A 22,027-nucleotide genomic window follows, 5' to 3' on the forward strand; every position below is an offset into this window, starting at 1 on the left:
ATAGAAGATTGGGTTTGCCTAATAAACAATAGGCTTTACCATTATACATGCCTAAAGAAGACAGAGCAGTGATATTAAACAGTTATATGACTCTATATTAGTACCTTGAAAAAACAGCAGATGTGCTGGAAAATGCGTAACTTCAGTTTCAAACAGACATATTATACTTCCGACAGAAAAATTCGACCAATGCCATCACACTATTCGCCCTATCACATTATTATGAGAAATGTGCCCAAGACAAAGCACTAAAGGAGCGTTTCGTGAAAGCCTTGGCACCAGACTTAACAGTAGACTGATTTACAATCTATACATGAGGCCTTTTCTTTCTTTTCTTGATTAAAGTCTTGGTTCTGTTAGAAAAGAAGGGTGATGAGTTGTCTAGTCACACTGGAAATCAGACGTGTTTATAGCCGCTCCAAATGGCCATCCTGGCACAGGGAGAAGCCAGATTTCATGGGTGATCATTTAAATATGGAGATGAAGGCGCACATTTTCAGACAGTGTCTCTTGGAAGACAGTCAAAGTGCTGGATTTCATTGTTCAAATTTAAACTACCCTAAATATGAGTGAAATTGTAAAAAGGGGGGAGGGGTAATGTTGTTGCCTTTGGAAATTTAAAGAAACAGATCTTCTTATCTAGAGTTTAAAAGAAGGAGAAAATAAGCTTGCCCCTTACTTGAACCTAAGTGTTCATATTTATTATTAAGTATAACATTTAGATGTCTCATGGTGGATGTACAGTACTGTGCAAAAAGCACCACTAATTTTTTTTTTTTTTTTGCTAGGAAAATAGAATATAGGTGCAGCAATTTACTGAAAAATGTAAAAAATGTACAAACATAAATTACAAAAAGAGATTCTAACAAGTTTGAAAGTCAATATTTGACATGGTTACAATCATTCCTCAACACAGCCTGAACTCTCTTAGGCAATTTCTTTAAAAACGTCTTCAGGAATAGCTCTCCAGGCTTCCTGAAGTACATTTAAATCTCTTCTTTGGATTGTGGCTTTGGATGTTGGCTGTTCTCTAACCACATGACCATTGACTGCTTCAATTATGTCGAGGTGACTGACTGGACATGTTCCATTGTGTGTTTCTATCCAAGTATGGATTTACTGCATTGGCACTGTGCTTGGGATCATTGTCATGCTGAAAAATGAAGCTCTTGCCAATCAGACTCTTTCCAGATGGTTCTGAATGGTGGATAAGAATCCGACAGTGTATTTCTACATTTATAATTCCATCAATTTTGACAAGATCCCCAAATCCACTGGCAAATCATGACATAGTTTCCACTGTGTTTTTACAGATGGTTGTAGATATGTACATTTCTTCTGACCTCCTGAATGCATGTTGACAACAATTTGAACCCAAATTTCGCATTTGGTTTCATCACTCCATAAGACCTATCACCACTTTGACAGTCCAGTTCTTGTGTAATTTGGCATAGCTCAGCCTTTTCTTCCTGTTTCCCTTCTTTAGGAACGTCTTCCTGATGACCACCCTTCCTCTGAATCCATTTCTAACAAGGCTTTCTGCAAACAGTTGATGGATCAACTGAAGGCTCGGGTGCATCTCTCAGGTCCTGTGTCAGGTCTTTAGTGGACTTTGTTTCTATTTTCTATTGTTTCTTCCTTCCTATTGTTCCTACTTCTTAAAGACATGACTTCCAGATACTATCCATCTGCTCCAGATAGTTTGCCACTTCTTCTTTTGTCCACTACCATTTCTTTTGTGAGTTAGGTGCCTCTTTCATGCATGAATGATTCATAGATCAGTGTTAAGCGGTTCAACAAACAATGTCCAAAAAAAGAAAGAAAAACTTTTAAAGACTTTAAGAAACAGAGGAGAACTATTGCTCAAGACAACATAAAAAATTACAAGAAAGTCTGGCTCACTGGAAGCTAATTACAGTAATGAAGACTCAAGACTTTTGCACAATGCTGTATACTTCTGCAGAGATGAACATAGAAAATTCTGCAGACCTGCACATTAAGAAAAATGATTGGTTGATTAAGCTTTTGCTGCACCTTGGCTTTCAAGCTACTGCACATATTCTTTTCAATGACCAGCAGTCCTCATGTCGTCAGTAAAAACATGCAAACGTATAATCCCAGCCTATGAATAAGAGGAAAAAATAAACAATCGGTGCCTAATAATAAGACAACGGGTCACCAGAGTGTTAGTTTAGTGTTTGCTTGTTTTTTTCTGATTTGAGAAAGCCCCGCCTAACACGTCACTCCAAAAACTCATGAGTGCTCAAATGGGTCGCGACTCGAGTCATTGTCGCACTCTATGGAGTGCGAAAATGACTCATGTATGCCCATCCCTATGGATAGGCATACATGCAGAAACCACTCACTTCAGTAAATGTTGAATGCTTCATTATAGACACCTGAGTGTGCGGAAGAAATGTGAAAAGGAAGCAAATGTGTTCATCCTTTGCTTTTCTACATTATTGTTATTATCAGACACCATAGGCGACTCAAAATATACCATCTTTTTTTTCCCACCAGTAATTCATTCAGGCTTTTCCCTATAAGACGTCATACATAACAGCATTAGAATGTCTGTGCTGTTGTGGTTACTGCTATTCTCTTGCTCTTCATGAAATATTTCCACATGTTACGGATGTCTCATATTACTGATATTTCCCTTTACAGGAAACATTTAGCCCGCCCTCCCCATCCCTTGTTTTAAAGCATCTGATTTTAACCTAAAACCTTTTCTAACCTCATTTACATGAGAACATAGCCAAATCAAAATCAAACCCTCTTTTTAACATCTGCACGAACAAGTCTAAAAACAGGCTCGCCATTTCACAGCTGGGACATAATGTCTGCAAAAGACAAAGCTCTTTTTACAAAGAAAGGGTCAGATATGCCCGGGAGCATCATGAGAATCCAAAATCCCCATCCATAATTGAAGTGTATGTGTGTGTCTAACATCCCCATTTACTACACTTCCTACAGGAGGCTGTCTCAGAATCCTGGCTGTTGTAGCTGGATTCCTAAAATGAGAGCCAATGCCCTGGCAAGTGAAGGGCGCATTTATATTTCAATAGCTCAGTCAACCTTTAGAGAGAGGGGGAGCGAGGGGAAGACAGAGATCATATTTGAGTGCTTAAAAATGTATGGTGTTTGTAGGACAAAGGATGGCAACTGTATGTAGATTTTAATACAGAGAAATGGGGACGCTGAACAAGTCGCAGCCTAGTCAGCACCAATGAAGCTGACGTGGGAGTCTGACTCGGAAAAAAAGTCACTTTTAGCTCTAATTGAGCACAAGAGAGAGAACTTTCAAGTGATGGGGTAACAGTTTGGAGGAGTAGAAACGAAAATTCTGTCCTTCTTAATAAAATATAGTGCTGTGCTAGATAAAAAAAAATGTTGGGAAATGGGAAATCTAGGACCCCCCAAGGGGTTCTGACCCTACTTTGAGGAGTACTGGAGTGTAAAAGATGGGAATAGTTGCAGGCTGCACTTTCTGGAGTGCCGATGTATTTGATAATTTATCAGGTGCCTGAGCAGAGCTGCAGTGATTACCTACAGTCCACAGCCAGCCAGACACCTTAAGTCACGAGGTCTCAAGTTCAAAATGAACTTTTCACGCTGACTCAATAATATTTTGGTAGATAAAGGCAATATTTCAACGTCATATTTAACTTTAAATCTTTAGAGGAGACTCGCACATTAAATTTGTAGAGCAAGCTATTATTTATTGAAAGGGGATTTTGTAATGGTTGTAGTAGTTTCACTGGTATTTTAACCACTTTCCCACGCTGGATGGATTATATGTGACACCTCTGTATATGTAGCTCCTCTGCTGCTCCTGTGTTTTTATGTCATTTGAATGCGCAGCGTTTGTCATTGTTGTCTGTTGTGTAATCTCTTTTTTTTCTTCTCCATTTCACAGCCAGAGAGCTGCATTGGTGCTGTTCAGACTTGTCCCATCATGGCCTGGAAAAGGCTCCCGCTGATGAAATTTTCATTGAGCAGATGAAGCGTGAGCGTAGTTTCATAATTCCCCAGTGAGTTGCATCAGCTCGTACTGATATCGTTCTATCAAGACCCACTAAAACCAGATCTGATGTCTTGATAGCTAGGGGAACTTATTCTGTTTGAGAGGGGGGGATCCTTCACATTGCTGGGGATTTGGACACATGATTGAGATGTTATTTTTGTTAGAAGTGACAGTTTCTCATTCAGATCATTTCATTGTGCCTCAACCACCAACACAACGACGCTTTCTGGTTGATGTGACTAACTCATGACCAACTTTGAAGACGCAACAGGCTGGTATCTGTCAATAGCAGGTGCATATTTTAATAGCAATTGTTTCTTTAAAAAGAGCATAATGGTGGGATCCATCTTCTGCTACTTCAGGGTTTTTAATCCCCCGCTGCTCCTTTATGTATAGTATTTACTTGTGAAATCCTCGAGCAGTGTGTTTAAAATTTAATGCTGATTCAAACCTGCAGAGATGCTTGAGATTTATAGTTGGCTCGGGCACACATCAAGATGTTAGTTTGTTTACGGACGCGATAGAGATACCAATGACTCGTTTTGCCCTATTTCCTATTTTTTTTAAACTATTTTGAAAATTAAAGTATCTTTTTACAACACTTTGAACATGTTCAGTAAATTAAACAGTGGAGTAAAAACAATGCTGTGTTTTTAGTGCTTTCGGCATCATGTGCCTTTCCAAACTGTTACCAATGTTGATTTAAAACTCTGGATGTCAATGGAAACGCTTGGTCGACACTGAGCCAGTCTTATTTTTCTCTGCATTTCATGTTTATGAAAGCTGGAGCGTCATTCTTCCTCAGTATTTGGACAAAAAGGCTTCAGATTATTTTTTTTTACCTTAGTGGCAACAAGGACCCGATCAGTAGTCCACAGATTTTCCTTTTTATTCCTCTACATTTTTTATACAGTATGTATAAAAACTTTAAAAATAAAAACAACACTAATAAAAATGTAATTAAAATGATGTATCTCAGTTTAATTCTACAGTCAAAATCACGGAATTACACTTTACTATATTTATTTGCTCCGAATAACCCATGGCCCAACTGCACACAAGATAGCTGTCACTGGCAAAGATGTCTCAGCATATTGACAGTATGCTGAGATATCAACAAAAGGGCAAAAACAGAGCTGTTTTCAGAAAATGTCTTCTTTTTTTTGGTACTACACTGGTTATGAAAATTTTATTTAGTGTTATCTCATTTGGAGAATGTACTGCAGTGTCATACGGTTGACTTTTAACCATGTATGTCCACTGGCACTGCTGACAAGCACAAAAGACTGTGAAGGCTCAGTGAGAAACTGAAACACCTAGGTCATCTATGTTCATTAAAAAAAAACAACAACAACAAAAAAGCATGTAATCAGCTACTTCTTGACATGGCACGTTATCTTTCTGGAAGCAACCGTCAGAAGATAGATACACAGACATGGTCAGCAACAATACTAAGGTTCCCCCACACCACTATAACACCACCACCCTGAACCATTTCTATAACAAAGGATGCATCCATAGTTTTATGTTCTTTATACCTAATTCTGGCCTGATGTCACAGCAGAAATCAAGACTCATCAGACCAGGCAACATTTTTCCAGCCCTCTACCGTCCAATTTTGGTAAATTTGTGTAAGTTTATTTTCCATAGTTCATTTATGAGGGGAAAATAACTTGTGAGAATGCATCTTAACTTTGGGGCATCAGTCATAGGATCACATTATGCATTAAGGTCATGTCGCTAACTTGTTTGGCAGAACTCCAACACAAATAAAGAATTTCATTCTGTCTCCTATTTTTCTGATACTAAAAGTGAAGTAGCAAGAAAGAAAACCAAACTTTGATTAGTATAGCTTTAATCTATGACTCCTGGGATTACTTTGCATCTGTCAGCATTTATTGCTTTTTTATGGAAATGAACTCGCGCTAAACCTTGGTTAATGCTTATCTTGAACCCAAAGAGCTTGGATATTTTGAAATAACTCACACCTCCATTATGAGTCCAACTCCAGTCTTGGGTCTTACTATGAATTTCTACGAGAGAAAAAAGTCAACTCTCCAGGTCAGTCATTGTGATTGCTCACTGCTACACACTGAGTATGAAGGGAACAACTCTGTGAGCTGGAGCCACCTCCTAGCGTGAGGTGACTCAATCACCATGGTGACAGGGGAGGCCAAACCATCAATCCCTTGCTTGGTGCTGAAATGTTTTATTTGCCTGGCAAAGAATGGGATGGAGAGCTTTGACCTCCCACCTGGCTTTTCATTCACCCACGACTGATGATTCAAAATGCACAGAGCCCTGATTATCCAGCGAACAAAGCCAAATCACGTAGGAGACTGAAGTGTTGACCTATGCACGAGGTATATTTGAAGCCACGTGTTTCACCGGAGGAGCTGAAGATGCATCAAAATTGATTACAGAGCTGTGACTATGACTTCAAAATAACTGGGCGATAGGTTTGAACTGGTTAGAAGCTCTTAAAAGCTATTTAAAAATAAACACTTAGCTTGAAGAGAAGATGCCACTTTCACATCAGTGAAGATAAAGAAATTGCTTAGCCTTGCTTAGCCTTAGCATAAATCCTGGAGACAGTTGGCAAACAACAAAAAACGCAAAACAAATGAAGTGTTGTTTTTACTTTTTTGTGTATTAACTATGAAGATTTGGAGTTACCTGTAGATTCTGTTGGCTTTATATGGAGTAAAGCCAACATTCAGCATGATCCCATCTCCCTATTTCAATGCAAGTTAACAAGTTGCTTGCTATAGCTTCATATTTACCATCCAGACATGGCATTTAGTCATCTCGCTTTACTCTCGGCAAGCAGGCAAAGGGATGCATGTACAACCTACTTTCAAAAATGTCAGTAGCACAAAGTATAGTTTTTAACACTCATCTGTATAATAAAAAATACCACTTATATGTCCAGACTAAAAATACAGAGGGTGGTTACTTTAGGGCCCAGTCACATAGGGCTAGAGACCAATTGGCAACAGCCTGTTGAAATGGAAAATAATGTGTATTCCCAGCTGATCGGAAAGGGGTTGAAGGAAGTTTCTTGTTGTTGCAAGGTTAAATCAATCACCTTGAGGGATACCGTGCGGTACTGAACACCTGCTTGTGATTTACCTTGATTGCCAGTAGATGGGCGTGGTAAGTGGTAGTAGTTTGTACTGAAGATGCAGACTTGTGAGCAAATACTCGCTAACTACTGGCTAAGCAATTTTTAAACTTTGAAAAGTGAGCAAACTGACACATTTTGCCTTCAAAGTAGTTTGTAGTACCTTTTCACATGTTGGTTTCAGCGATGAAGCACTTTTAATCTGGAGGTGAATAGACCATGTTTCTGGTGTGTGTAGCACTTTTTCAAGTTTAGTTTGGCTAGTTAGCTAGTGTCCACACTAATCTGCTAGCAAGCAAAGCATAACAAGGAGGCTTTGGGAGCAGCCCCATCTTTACAACTAGAAACAAATGGAAACTTCCAGTCAGGGAATAGAAGTGACCAGGGGCTACTGACTGACCTTTAGATCTGTGTGACTGAGGCCTTAGCCTAGCAAAACACTGTAACTTACTCAAACCCCATCATAAGTAATACTTTGTAGGATTGTTGTTGTTTTATAACTGTTTTCTGTCTGAATTAAACAGTATAAAATTATTAAATAGGGAGTTTTTGGCTGCTGTTTTGTTTTGTGAATAGAGATAGCTTAGCTTTCTTGTTGCTAACCAGTTCGTACTGTAGTTTGATATTTGCTCCACAGATATAGCAGTGGTGCATCTAAGCTAGCAGTTAAAATGAGCATATTTCCTAAAATGTCTAATAACTCCTAACAATTGCAAATACTTGTTTTTTTGTTCTATCTATGTAAATAAGTATCTGAAAGGTCGAAGTTAACATTTTTATATATTACTACTGAGGAACATCTCAGTGTTCAGACTGTGCAGATTTGTTTTGCTACTTAAGGATAAACAACATTATAAACAAGTCTTTGTTTTGGAAAAAGAAGAGATGTCTGGCTTTAAATGATTCACTTTTTGTGTGACAGAAACAATTTCCAAGCTGTCATTTTCTCTTTGTGTCCAGCAGCAAGGATAAATCCGAGGATCAGCCAAGCTAATTTGGAGCAGGTGATGTGGGAAAGTTATAATTGTGCTTTTGTTCACACATTCACAGCTGACAATGTACCACCTGCCACTGTGTGAATCGCACGCTGATAATACACTGCCTGTACTTGCCATGTAGTTTTCACCTAGAATTAGTTACACATTACATATATGGTACTACTAATATAACAATTCAGAAATACTTTCCAAATAGACTCATTAGACGTTAGGAACTCGATCTTTGCTAATAGTGGCATATTAAATGTCTTGGGACTAAGCATATTTAAATATCAGACTGTAAATTCAAGCTATCAAGATATTTGAAATCTGAAATTACAGCCTTCACGGTGTAGAAGTGTATCATTTCACTATAATATGAAATGTGGCCTAGCTACTGGAGTTTGTTATCCTTGGCTTGGTGCCGTTTAGAGAGTCAACCTCTGGGAAGGTTTTAGCTCACTTTCAGATGAGCATGAGCTTTCCACACAGTGGCAGGCAGTGAGATCAGATGACCACACATCTCCACACAAGTTTAACTAATTTACAGCAGCATATTCAGCTTCTCCATGAGCCCCAGTTTGTGTGCTATTTTTAGACATGTTATTTGGAAGTGACTAAAGTGAACAGCTTCCCTGTCAATCAAGCCTTAAAAAAACACACAAAAAAACATAAAATGTCTTCCCTGATTGAAACTGATTAGGCCTACAACTTGAATTAAACAGAGCTGCACGTTCCTGAACTTATCACCTGCGCAGCTTCTTGACAAAAGCAGCGGCGCCAAAAGGTATTTTGTTTCTCATCTTAAAAACATACATCCTTCAGCATATTTCCGTTTCACACCTTGGCTCCTTGGGGAAAAAAAGGACACTTCATCAACAATAAACAGGCTGACAGGAGTGTGATGTAGGCCCACTGAGAGCAAATTCGACAGGGCTACACCAAACATTTCCCTCCTGACTTATTAGCATCCTGAAAAGTAGGTCAATCAAAGGAGGAGGGGAGAGGCATGTTAAGAAAAGCACATAGTGCTGGGAATGCTTGCGGGCAACATAATAATGAAATCGCGAAACAAAACAAGAAAAAAAACAGAAAAAACATTTGCATTTCAGAAGCACTTTTATCATGATAACAAAATTCTAAATGATCAGAAATGTTGTATTTGTGGAACAGTTTGATAGACGAGCTGCAGGGGCGTTTTCACCTTTACATTAGTAATTTCTCATTAGTGTAACGTCTTCTTTGCTTTTAACTCACTGAGGTTTTTTACATGCTAATTGCTAATTAATTCATGTAGGAGCCTTCCAAAAGACTCATTCCCTACAGAGTCTATACTTTGGGTTTTTTTGGTTTTTCACAGTTGTTGCCAAGCACTCAGTAGGGCATGGTACATCCGCCTTAAAGCCAACCAGGCATTATTGCTTAGATTTGTTTCGTTATTTCATTACATGATGACATTTAAACAGCTATTTTTGCAATCAGGTGAAAAAGTGTAAATTTACAGAGAAAATTCAACATTAGGAAAAGCAAATTGATAATAAATGAGTCGGAGCTGAAAGATGTCATATGTTTACAGTATAAGAAAAGAATAAGGGATCAGGTGTGCTATTTAAAAGGAAAGAGCATCATTAAAGAGAGCTAATGCTGTACATTGTGACATTTTGCTAACGGTGACAGTACTGTCGCTTCCGCTTGATTAGAAGCCCGTTTGAAGTTTGACGCCCATAAAAGTTTTCTGCATTAATAACGGTAAACATGATGTCAGCTGCCGCAAATGACAAATGGTACAGATAAAGAGAAAGGAAGCGGGAGAGTGGATAAAAGGCCTAAATACACATAAAAAAAGACCCAGTGAATACATTTACTGCAGGAAGTTGGAACTGAGAGTACAGCAGATTGCATGTGTAAGCACTTGCTCACATTTGTCTTTTGTTTACATAGTGTATAACTATTTTATGCAGAGGATCTAAATATTTAATGGTATGTAAAGGCTTCTTTCTGGATGTGATGTGTTTGCATATTTATTTGCTTTTAAGGCTCAGCAAACAACTGTGTTGATGGCTCACAGATTCAGTAAAGTTGTGATTATGGGAAAGTATTGGCCTCTGCAAATGCACTAGTTGTACATTTATCACTCATTTCACTGGGTCTATAACTCACTCTGTGGCCCGTAATTTGACAACACAATGCACAACACCATAATGCAAATGCGCGTATGCAAAGGCTTTTGATGGATTTGTCTTATAATATGCATACAATATCCTAATTATTCTGGCTGCTGGAAGGGCAGGATTGCCAGAGAAATGCAAAGCTAAGTCATATCGATAGTAAAGCTTTGCCTCGGGTTAACTTTTTTCCTCCTTGTCTTTTGTGGTCAAATTGTTCTCGTGCTGGAGCTTCGAGCTGTCCACGCTCACTTTGATCACTTCTATAATCACCAAATCACCAAACATGATAGGTTTGTCCTGCATTCAGCTCTGCCCTCATCCCTGGAAATAAAAGAAGCACAAAAAGAGGTAGGGTAGTACATTTAAGAGGGGGGAAAATCACATCTTTGCCTTTTCTCTGACAGATCTTTGAAGTTATTTGTGTCCTCAGGCAAAGCAAAAGTACCAAGTGTGATAGCTTTTTATTCGTTGTAAGATTTAGTTTTTGTTTTGTTTCTTTTCGCAACTTTTTTATGCACACTGAAAAAAATGTTTTGTTCAATTTACTCAATTTTTTTATGACAAGTGGTTGCACGAAATAAATTTGTTTGAATCCAGAAATATTTTTTAAGTACACTGAATTTAAGCGAGTAAAACCAACATATATTTTTAAGCTACTTTAACTTAACTGTTGTGGATACGTCTTAGTCAAATATTATTAGTAAGTCCAACTAAGGTCGTGTTAAATGTACCAGAATAATTTGTTTCCTTTACACTTATGTCCCAAACTTATATTCAAATCAATCAAATTGTTAATTTCTATTTCAATTAAGTTAAGTTTACTTAAAAAATATTGCTTACCCTGATTTGTAGTTTTTAAAAACGTCAATGAAAACTACAACATTCTTTCACATCATTTATTAATGCAAAATTTGTTGCAAACAGAATAAGAATCCACATCTCTAAGGGAAATTGCTGCAATTTGTATAATACAAATTACAAAACTTTTGCCTATGAACTAGTAGCTTTAAAAAGCTGTATTCAAACAAAACAGAAACAACAGACAAGAGAAATGTTAACCAATGTTTCTCTTCCTCTAAAAAAGAAAAAAAAAACCAAACTCCTTACATAAAAGAATAAAACACTACCAGCAGTATAATGTATCACAATTAGAAACTGATGCATCCACAAACTAACCAGTTTCAGACTTGCTGTTCTGCGATCCATATTTAGAAATTGCATTTTAATAAGGTAATTAGACTTAAAATTAAACTTGTGTTTTCCTTACTGCTTATTGACCACTGTCTTTCCATTCTAGTCCTTCCTTGAAGATTCTGAATGTTTTACATATTTTCTGACCTAACATACTCGCTTCAAAACAATTAATAGTCTTTAAAGTGTTACCAGTGTGCTGCAGTGTGGTAATCATGAATGTTTTTTTTTTGTTTTTTTTATCCGGTTGAGTTAACACTGATTATACGCAGGGCAGCAGCTATAACTGAATAATTACAAAGTTGCTCTTCAAGCTACTCAAATGTACCACACGTGAAACATTCATTATTGAAAGTTAAAATGTTCAATCGAAACATAACACAGAACAAATGATGGTTGTACAAGAGTTTCACTCCTATTCACAAGAGCACCAGTCATTGGTAATTTACATAACAGCATTCTCTTGATGTGTTATTTTAGAAATCTTCCTATCCAGTAGCAATTTTGTTCTTCAGCCCAAAGACTTTGGAGGAGAGCTTTTCACCATCGAATCCCATCAACACTTTCTAAATGAATTCATAATAGTCCTTCAATTCCTTGGGGAAGGCTAGGTTTAGTGCATAGATTACTCCAAGCATCAATGCACAAGCTTGCGCCAGAGATCCAATGTTGTCCATGACTATCTCCCCTTCAACAAATATTCCAATGTCATCATAATGTCCATTTTGTCCATCCTCCCTGTTGATGACATAAATGCCCATGGTGTGCTTCTTCAGGTCTCTCTGGATATCATCTCCTTCAATGTCCTAAACATTTAATAAAAAGGTAAAAGAAAAAACAATTAACTCTACAATTAAATTCCAATCTAGTCGTTTGTGTGTGTGTGTGTGTGTGTGTGTGTGTGTGTGTGTGTGTGTGTGTAATACACACACACACACAGATATCTATCTAAAAAGTGTGTGTATAGATGACTTGCTTACAATGACTTAAATGACTTACAAAGAACTCCCGAATAAGGCTTCCGTCCTCTTCACCAAGGTAGAGGCAAAGTGCCCTGAGAACTGCTTCCCTTTTCACTTTAACATCACTTTCAGCCTGTTTAAAGAGAGTTGCTGATTAAACCAATTTGGAAAAAAGAACAATGTCTGACATTCGCAATAAGTAAATTTTATCATATGTCAGTTCAAACATAGTAAATAAAATTTATATATGAAATTTCAAAATTTAGATTGCTTGGCTGGTCACCTAAAACGGCTTATTGGACTCACCAGTGACCTGCCACTTAAGACAAAAGAAATCCAAATAGAATTTGCAATATTCAGATTTACCTCTTGCATGATCTGCAAGTGGTGGGCAAGTTTCTGCCCAGAAACACCGCCCTTCTTCTGGAAAACTGTCATCAACTGAGGTGTAATTCTGTCTAACTGTGCCGCGAAGGTCATCTCCAGTTGAAGTGTTGTAATACACTGGAATTCAGCATTTACCTGTATCTCACTCACACTCACACACACACACACACACACACACACACACACACACACACACACACACAGAAAAAAAGAAGACTGGTGCTTAATCATTGGTATGATTATTTTGTTATTTCTTCATTAAATGCTACAATGCAATTGCCATCACTTCATAAAGCATGATTATCATATGGGTTAGTATACAGTGCATGAAGGATGTTACTACTGTTAATCAAAGAAGAAATGAATGGCATCAGTCCATTTAACGGGTTTAAAGGGTTTTAAAAAGCAGATATTTGTCTGTTTCAGGTGGTTGGCAACACATTTTCCTGTGCTCTTTGTCCACTGGTGGGAGTGTCTCACCTGTGAGGTCAGCGGGGCAGAACTCTGCCATCAGCAACAGAGAGCAGAGAAAATTTAGATGTGCAACTAAAAACATGCTTGCCATGTAAGCCCCAAACATCTCTGAAATTGCTCTGCAAACTTCAGAGTACTTATACTTCAGGAGTCCTGTGGGTACCGTAAAGACTCATGTATGCAAACAAACCACATTTTTTTTTGCAATCTGATCCTTTTTCTCTTGGCTGTTTCCTTCAGGGATCACCACAGTGAATGATCCACCTCCATCTAACCCTATGCTCTGCATCCTCTTAACTCACAAGAACTAAATTCCTGTTTTTCATTTCACTTTCGCAAGTTTTTTTTTTCTTTTGTCCTGGATAAAAGAAATTTAATCATATATATTAATTGATATTAATTAATATCAATATTAATAATCACAAGAACCCTTAAGATGAGATAGATAAACTTGTCCCTGCAATACTGTGACAAATACTGTTGTGATAAATATGTAAGGAATTTGCATGTACTTACCAAAATAACACCATCTTCTTGAATAAACAGTAACACATAAGGGGAAGAAAATCTGCCAGAAAAGGAAGACAAATAAAAAAAAATAAACTTTAGAAAGACAAACAATTACCGTTTCCAAGCCATTAGTGCATTACTTCATGATACTCCCTTGTAACAAAACAAATCTTACTTGTGCCTCTGTGCAAACTACAGATGGCACGATACCACTTTTTTATGTCCGATACCGATATCATAAATTTGATTATCTGCCGATGCCGATATGAATCCGATATAGTGTATTTTATAATAAATAAAACTGTTTTTATAAATATTTTGCTGCATTTTGTATAAGTTCATACTCAGTTTTAAAAACAAAACATTAAAGCTATTCTGTTATACCTGTATGCAAAAAATACACTGCACCCAAAATATTTTATACTTCAGCAATACTGATCAACCTAAAAAACTTACACCATCCTCCTTATTCAGGTATTCTAAACAGTACATAGAAATATTAAACTAACTAATAGGACTGCCAACTCCCAGCAAAAATATTAGGAAACCACCCCGCACCCTTCGCCTGATAATGCTTAATTGACGTAATCTACTTTAATGCACAGAAATCAATTATTTTTCTATAATAATTTGATTCAACATTTTTCTTCAATACAGTTGCAGACAGCGCAGACAGCGTACCTTCCCAAAGGAAAAAGTGCTATATGTACTACTATTACTAGGGCATATATTAGACTTAATATTTACTACATACAATAATGGATCTCTATACATTTAACCAGATCACCACTTTGGTAGTAAGATTTAGAATAATTATTTATTAAAAGCTAGACATTTTAAATGAGAATAAGAAAGAAAATTATGTCTTTGTGTCTCCCTTTCCCTGTTAATGCCCTACCTGGCCCCCTGGCAAAACTTTGCTAGATCCGCCCCTGCACAGTTACCAGATGTCAGCTACATAGAAAAGGATCCTGGTGTTATTTGTCTCTCAGAAACAGTTCATAACTTCCCTTCAACTCATTCATGTGACCTAAAATATAAACCTGTTTCTTCATTACCTGTTCAGCTCTGATGATTCAGTAAAAACTTCTCCTGGTTTCACCTTCATGTTTCCTTCTCACCACATATCCAAACTATCATGACCAGCAGCTATTACGGCTGTGGCTCCAGAAAACATAAGCGGATACTAGAAGTAATATTAAAAAAATTCTAGCAACAGCTTATCAAGCTTAAACGTGCTGCTGTTGTTTATCTGCCGTTTTCCTCTTTCTAGCGCAAACTGGGTGACTAACAAATGAGAGAGACTAGCGACAGAAAAGCCGATCACCTGATAATCGATCAGTTTCATGATTGAAGTAGCAACAGGAGAGGGAGGGGGGAGAATGAGGGAAGAAGTTTTAGCTGTTCAGCATGAAGACACCGAATAACTCCAGCTTTGTGTCTTTTTTCATTCTAGCTGAAGTATAAAACAAATCGCTTCCTTTCCCCCTCAATACAAAACTCCGACAGCCAGTCCAGCTGTGGCTCCATACATCGGTTGTTAAGCTCAACATGGAAATACTATGCAAACATAAAGAGATGAACTTACACACTTGCTTTACTTCTCTGTGTTAGTTTTCTCTGAGATTAAATGCAGCGGTTTGGAAGCACGTAGCGAGGCTTTAAATGCTAAACCAGACCGCTGACAGGTCTTGCACTCAACAGCTCTATCAAGTGAAGCAACTTCTTTTCTGAGTTAATTTCAGTTCTGACAAACATCACTCTCAGTGCCTTTTGATCTCACATTTTTGGCAACCACTGAGTTATTCTCCTCCACAGTTTACAACCATTATTTTTTTCTGCACAAAAGACGTTGTGCAACGCCAATCCTACTTATTTCCTACTGCACCCCTGACTGTGCAGGTGCGTTCAGAAGCCCCCTCCCCCGCCCGACTATTCCTTAATGCCAATGTTGTGGCGGGAGGGACGATTTCTCCACTTAAAACTGCAGGCGACTGTACAGTGAACTTTACAGCTAACTACAGAGAAATTGCCTCGTTCCATAATTTGTTAGTACAAAGTGTGCCACAAGAACTAAGCTAAAAACATATGACATTTTAACGCATCAATACAATTACTCTTTTAATAGAGCAGTAGCTAATAGAGCACATAGCTAGCTTAAGTCAAATTCATGACAAAGTTCAGAGGTGTACAACTACTTAGACTTCTTTCTCCATGTGCACACGTCTTAAAGAGTCAACATGCTTTGACTGAGGTAAAAAAAATAAAACAAAAACGACCGTAAAAGGTTTACTTACCGAAGCTAGACCACCTTTATATGAAGTTGTGCGATTAACTTGAGCCCGCTTGCAGCACACAAAGAGTCCGCTTCTTCAGTCCGCGTGCAAAATGGTGGCCTGTCCTAACGCATGCGCAAAATGGCCCAGCAGGAGGCTATGAAAAACATACTTAAGCATTTTGAGCTACATTTAATTAACTAAAATTAATTGGATTAAAATGCAGGGAATGTATTCTGGAGTTACTCGAATTATATATGTAGACAGGAATTACTCATTTGAATTGAAAAGATATACCAAAATATAATATGCTATATTTAAAAGGAGACAATATCACTTTTTTCAGTGCAGCACAGCATATTTTAGATACACTGATGGCAGCTGAGCCTCAGGGAGTTAGAGCTCGTCTGCGTGCCAAGTGCATCCTTTAGGGTCTCTAGGTTATACCAGTAAAGATCAAAATAGCACTGAGCAAAAAGCCAGTGAAGGGATGAAAGAACATGGCAAAGCCTCTTGACTGTCCTGCTCACAGGGTTCATTTTTTTGTTTATTCTTTGTAGACTTATTTTCTCTCTAAAGTCTATCAACTTTAGACACAGGTTTCTTGACTATTTGTTGTAGAAAACCTCCAAACCTTTTGTTAGGCTTGACTAATATCATTGAACTTTGCACTGGAAGCTTTAAGCTGTTTGTTCTCTCTGCATTGCATGAGTTTTTCTTTTAGAAATATCCACACCAGTGCTTAATATCAGACAATCATGACGACGAAGCAAGATAATGTAGTAATCAGATAACAAATCAGTTAGTCAGGTTGCCAAGATAGAGTGGGAATTACTTGGTGTCCATGTAAAACTTTGACATTCAGCTGGTAATCTATAAATAGATAAAACATTTGTTTTCACTCTGGTTTTTGTTTACCTCTGCAACATATTTGGCTAAATTCCGCCATCAATGTGCTGACTTTCTTAACATGGCAGTGCTTAGCTGGTAATGTTAAAACGTTCACCATCAGACCAATAATATACTAACAATTCCAAGGGGTTTCATATTTTACATTGGGTTTCACACTTTAGGTACCATGGACAGCGATAGAATTTGATCTAATGGTGGTGAAAATCTTTCATTAAAAACCAAAAATTGTTTGGCAATTACAAGAAAGGTCACAAGAACACCAAGTTCAGGAATGTTCAAGAATGTCAAACTCATTTTTACATTGTGGGCCACATATTGATCTCCAATGAAACAACCTTTTCTGATAGTTTTACTACACATTTAGCTGAGATGTCTTAATACTGTTAGTATTTTTTAGTTTTTCTGCATGCTAAGGAAGTGCTCCTTGGGCATAAACTGTAAGGAATAAATTTACATTTATTTATTGATTTATTTTTAATTGATATTGAGTTAATCTAGCATTAACTATGAACAGTTAATTGACTTATTTTGTCCAGGAATGATATGCACACAGTAATCTGTTGTCCTGATGGATTGGTAAAATAAAAAACTGTACATATCTGTGAATGTGAACGAAGAAACATTGACATTTGTATGTTTGTGAATGATCATGATTGAACTAGCAGGGATTTTAGATCAAATGTCTCATAATTAGCTTGTAAACACAGTTTTGGTTAAATATCATCTCAGCAGGGGGACTCACAACAAATACAGTTTTAATCAGCGGATCAGTTATAATCGAACCCATCCTGTGCTATCAACTTAAGAACGCGCTTCATACTCTACAAACCTTCCAATCTAGGTTGTTTACAGCAGTTTGATCAACTATTTCCCGAGTCTGAAAAAAAAAAACCCTTCAGAGCTTTAAAGCGTATTGAGATTTTGGCTTTTATGTGTCTCAGTGGGTTATTTATAATCAAAGTTCAAAGGCATTTATTGAACATACTAGTATAAATTCCATCTTCATCAAGGTTGAGTGCAGTTCTGATCAGCACTGAGATTGTGTATAGAGAAGATTTTTAAATGAATGTTAAATATGCCACTTTATAATGCCTGAAACGAACCTGTAACCTATGACATAACCGCAAACCCCTGTGAACCCTACACCGTAACCTACCGCATAACCTGACCTGCACCTCCTGAGATATTTAACTACATATCGGGTTGATGCAGCCCACATATGTTGTGATTGTTCAGTTCAGCACTGTAATGCACTTCTGGGTATTTTTTCACCACAGTTTTTGAATTTATCAGTGAGAGAATAATGATCATCGCCTCAGTATAAGGACTTATAATCACAGCATTAATATAAGGATTAGCAAATGGTAGCAAATTCCTAGAGTGAGATTGCTGAAACTATAATGTACAAAGCAGTATAAATACTAGAGGGACAAATATACGTATCCCCTAAACAAACTCACCACAACAAAGAGCAGGACCCAGGAGTTTATTTTTTTCTTTTGGCTGACACAGTCAATCATGTGACCAGCACAAGCATAAATGCTGGCTATGATTTTGGCCACTTACGTAGGTTACTTCATAGGCATACACAGAGATTCTCCACAGAAGAGGGGAGCCTTTGCACAGACCCCTAAACAGCTCAGTGATGTTGCACTTTAAAGTGCCTTTAGTAGAAGTTTAAAGTGTTTTGCAGGTGTTTTTGTGTCACTGAGAATCTTTTTTGGGTGTCGGCTGTGCAAGCATTTGCTTGGCTCTGGATGACCCAGCCCTTCTTTAAACAGCCAAGCGTGGATTACTGAAAAGGCCTGTATGTGTAAAGTGACAGTTAGAGAGCAATCATATTCTTTTGTGGTCACAGACAGCTGAAGATATCACAGTGAAGTATTCATTCTTCTTAGACATCTTTGAAGTGCGCTTGAGGGGTGCAAGTATAGTTGGTGCAGAACGCTGCCGCTCGCCTGTTGACCGGTTCAAAAAAAAGAGACCACATCACTCTCTGCTCTCTCCACTGGCTCCCAGTTGCCTTTAGGATTGATTTTAAAATCTTATTGCTGGCTTTTAAGGTTTTAAATGGCACTGCACCTTCTTACCTGTCAGAACTCCTTAGTACTTATCGCCCCAGGAGATCTTTGAGGTCAGCCGACCTGATGCTTTTAGATGTTCCCAGGTATAAATTAAAGACAAAGGGAGAGAGGGCGTTTGCTGTGGCTGCACCCAGACCGTGGAACAGTTTACCTCCTCACGTCAGACTCTCCAAAAGCCTAGAAACTTTTAAAACCGCTCTTAAAACTCACCTCTTTTCATTGGCTTTTAGAAAGGTTTAATTTATTTGTTTTATATATTTTTATTTTATTTTTATCAGCGAGGTGTTATTACGAAATTGTGTTCTATTGTATTTTTATCTGTATTTACTGTACAGCACTTTGGTCAGCCTTGGTTGTTTTTAAATGTGCTCTATAAATAAACTTGACTTGACTTGACTTGACTTGGTACATTTTGATGTGAGGTCACAGGTACGCTCCCAGACTGAAGACAAAATTCAGACCCAAGCCGACTGTAATAAACTCAGAGACACAGGAACTCTACAGCTTAATTAAAAGAGCAGATAAAATGAGAGGCATCCTGAATATGCTTTTTTTTTTCATTTTTAATATTAATCAATATTTAACACTGAAGATCTGCCAAAGTGTGTCTTTAATTTCAATGTTGCATAGCAACCCTGAACTACAAAGGGGCACAAATGGCCAAATCATCTTCAGAGACATGTAAGACACTGCAAAACACAAACAACTATATAAGGTGACCATATCTCAGAGACAAGAAGCACACAAATTTCAATATTAAAATTGTATATTTACAATAAAAAACACAATTTTGCAAATGAAAACGTCTCAAGTCACAGATTCAAGAGATTTTGTTTTCCTGTCAAAGCACAACATGTTTCACTTTGTACTTTGATCTATCAAACCAATGTGCATGTGGTGGAAAACTTCAGCCTGCTTTGCAACCAGATCTCATAAAAAAGAAATCATGACGCTATTAGAATGGCTCTGGAGGAAAAGTGTCATTGTGTTCTAAAAACTAAATGTGATGCACCATGTTCAGTTAAGAATAAGATTGACGGCATGCGTCATGATATTCATGATATACAGTCAGATTGAGAGGGCAACTGGAATCTACCAGTTGTTTTGTGCCTGCTAAAACGCTGAGTCTCCTTTCCCACAAAACCGACTCCCACAGTTTATAATCCACTTGATTAGAGAGTGATTGTTGCCTGAACTACAAAAAAATCAAAAACAATCTCAGTTACCACCCTGTTGTATAACTGTAAGTGCTATTGACTTAGCTATTTCAGTGATGCGTTTATTACTAAAATTAGACTCAAAAAGCCTCAGTCAACTGCTTTTCTTCTTCCTTCAACTTCATCCTCTTGTAATCATGTACTCCTTCACATTAGAAGAAATATAGCATTTTAACAATTTCTTTACCTCACTCCAGTCCACTGCCATTCAGGCTTCTTCCCACAGCTGGCTGAGGCCAAGTTCCACAAAGATGAAACTTTGAATCAATGAAAAAAAGAAATCATGTTCAGTATACCTTCCCCCAGCTTATCACGTCATTAATTAATGGGGAACTTAACAAAGAAACACTGTAATGAAGTTACAGAAAATAATTAATGCTCGCTTAAGCCTTCATTCATTTTTAGCAATTAGGATTCTTTGATTAAAAAGTGGTGTGGCTTGTCATTCACTGTGCAAAGAAGTTGGGCAATTTATTTTTTTAAATATCAAAAATATAGACGTTCTAGTGCGCGTGTCAAACAGCATTAATATTATGAACGTTATTACTGTTGTTGTTGTTGCCGTTTCCTTTTCAAAGAATGCTTCTAATACAGCCACAGAAAAGCTCGCCGTAAGCGTAAGGAAGGACATCAAAGAGGATGTAGCAATCATGCAGATAGGCTAGAAACATGTTTCAAGTTCAGTGCGCTTCTTCAGGCACCAGGGGCGATGAAAAGGGACGCTATGAATATGTAACGAAGAAGAAGAAAATGGGCGAATGTGACGTAAACTGACCAGGAACAGATCACATGAAAATATAATTTATGTACATTCATATGATTGTGTGATATTACTTATCGTCTAACACAATGTTTTTGAGGCTCTGGAGGAAAATGGCTAACAGCAGAAAAAGGTGAAAGACATATACAATACCAAGAAAAGAAGATGCGTCTGCCATTTTGGTGCTTAACATCAAAAATCCGTTCAGCTCATTCCCTACAGCAGATCACGGTTGTAGGGGTTTGTTTATGAGCAGAATTTCAATTCTGCAAACACAAGTAGGTATTCTAGGAAGTGATTCACAAGGGTATTATTAATACTACTCTAATATTCAACAGTGCATGTTTTCAGGGCAAACATTGAATTTTACCCATAAATTGTAGGTAAGGACACTGAATAGCATGACAACACTCTTTTCCGCCTTAAGGAGGGAAGTAAAAGGCTGGTATAACATGGTGTTACAATGCTTACAAATCACTTGTAAGCTGTAAGTTTTTACTCATAAAAGCCACTGCTGAGCAATCCCTGATGTTTATGAAGCCAGTGTCATTTACAGTTCATAGTTTTATAAAATGTAAATACAGTACATTAACTAGTTTTTGTCAAACAGCACTTTGTTGTGTCCGATTTAGGGCTTGAGTTTATGAAAATAAGAAAGTAAAAAATGTAGGAGGAACAGCATCTATTTGATTCAAAGCTTATGTATGTATGTGTCCTTCCACCAAAATGTCATTACTGCTCGATGTGTGAAAGAAACGCAAGCAAATGCGCTGCACACTGCACTGCATACTTTCTGGTGTACTCGTGAACAAAAGGCTTATTCAAACAGCAAAGATTCAAAAGCCTGTTCACTTTGACCGCAAACAATTTGATGCTGCTCATGCAAACACCCACACAGTCAAATTCAAATTAATAGGTGCCAATAGCCCCTCAGGCTATCTGCGGGCGTTTCAGAGTC

General features: G+C 37.6%; 1 protein-coding gene across 1 annotated transcript; it reads right to left on the reverse strand.

Moving 5' to 3' along the window:
• Positions 1-11,178: 11,178 nt before the first annotated feature.
• LOC309720370 (uncharacterized protein) lies at positions 11,179-16,229 on the reverse strand. The gene is made up of 5 exons (XM_082557226.1): positions 16,118-16,229; positions 13,827-13,878; positions 12,816-12,971; positions 12,487-12,582; positions 11,179-12,293 (listed from the first exon to the last, which is right to left on the reverse strand). Exons 3-5 carry the CDS (start codon positions 12,927-12,929, stop codon positions 12,054-12,056), a joined length of 450 nt encoding a protein of 149 aa, XP_082413352.1. The 5' UTR covers positions 12,930-12,971; positions 13,827-13,878; positions 16,118-16,229; the 3' UTR covers positions 11,179-12,053.
• Positions 16,230-22,027: the final 5,798 nt, after the last annotated feature.

Source organism: Aulonocara stuartgranti (assembly GCF_965226115.1).
Source record: "Aulonocara stuartgranti genome assembly, chromosome: 13".
NCBI lineage: Eukaryota > Metazoa > Chordata > Actinopteri > Cichliformes > Cichlidae > Aulonocara > Aulonocara stuartgranti.

Coding starts and splice junctions, on each gene's coding strand:
- LOC309720370 (XM_082557226.1), bottom strand. CDS start 12,929: ATGACCTTCGCGGCACAGTTAGACAGAATTACACCTCAGTTGATGACA. Junction 12,583..12,815: donor ACTTGCAGATCATGCAAGAG/GTAAATCTGAAT, acceptor CTCTTTAAACAG/GCTGAAAGTGATGTTAAAGT. Junction 12,294..12,486: donor GCCTTATTCGGGAGTTCTTT/GTAAGTCATTTA, acceptor TTAAATGTTTAG/GACATTGAAGGAGATGATAT.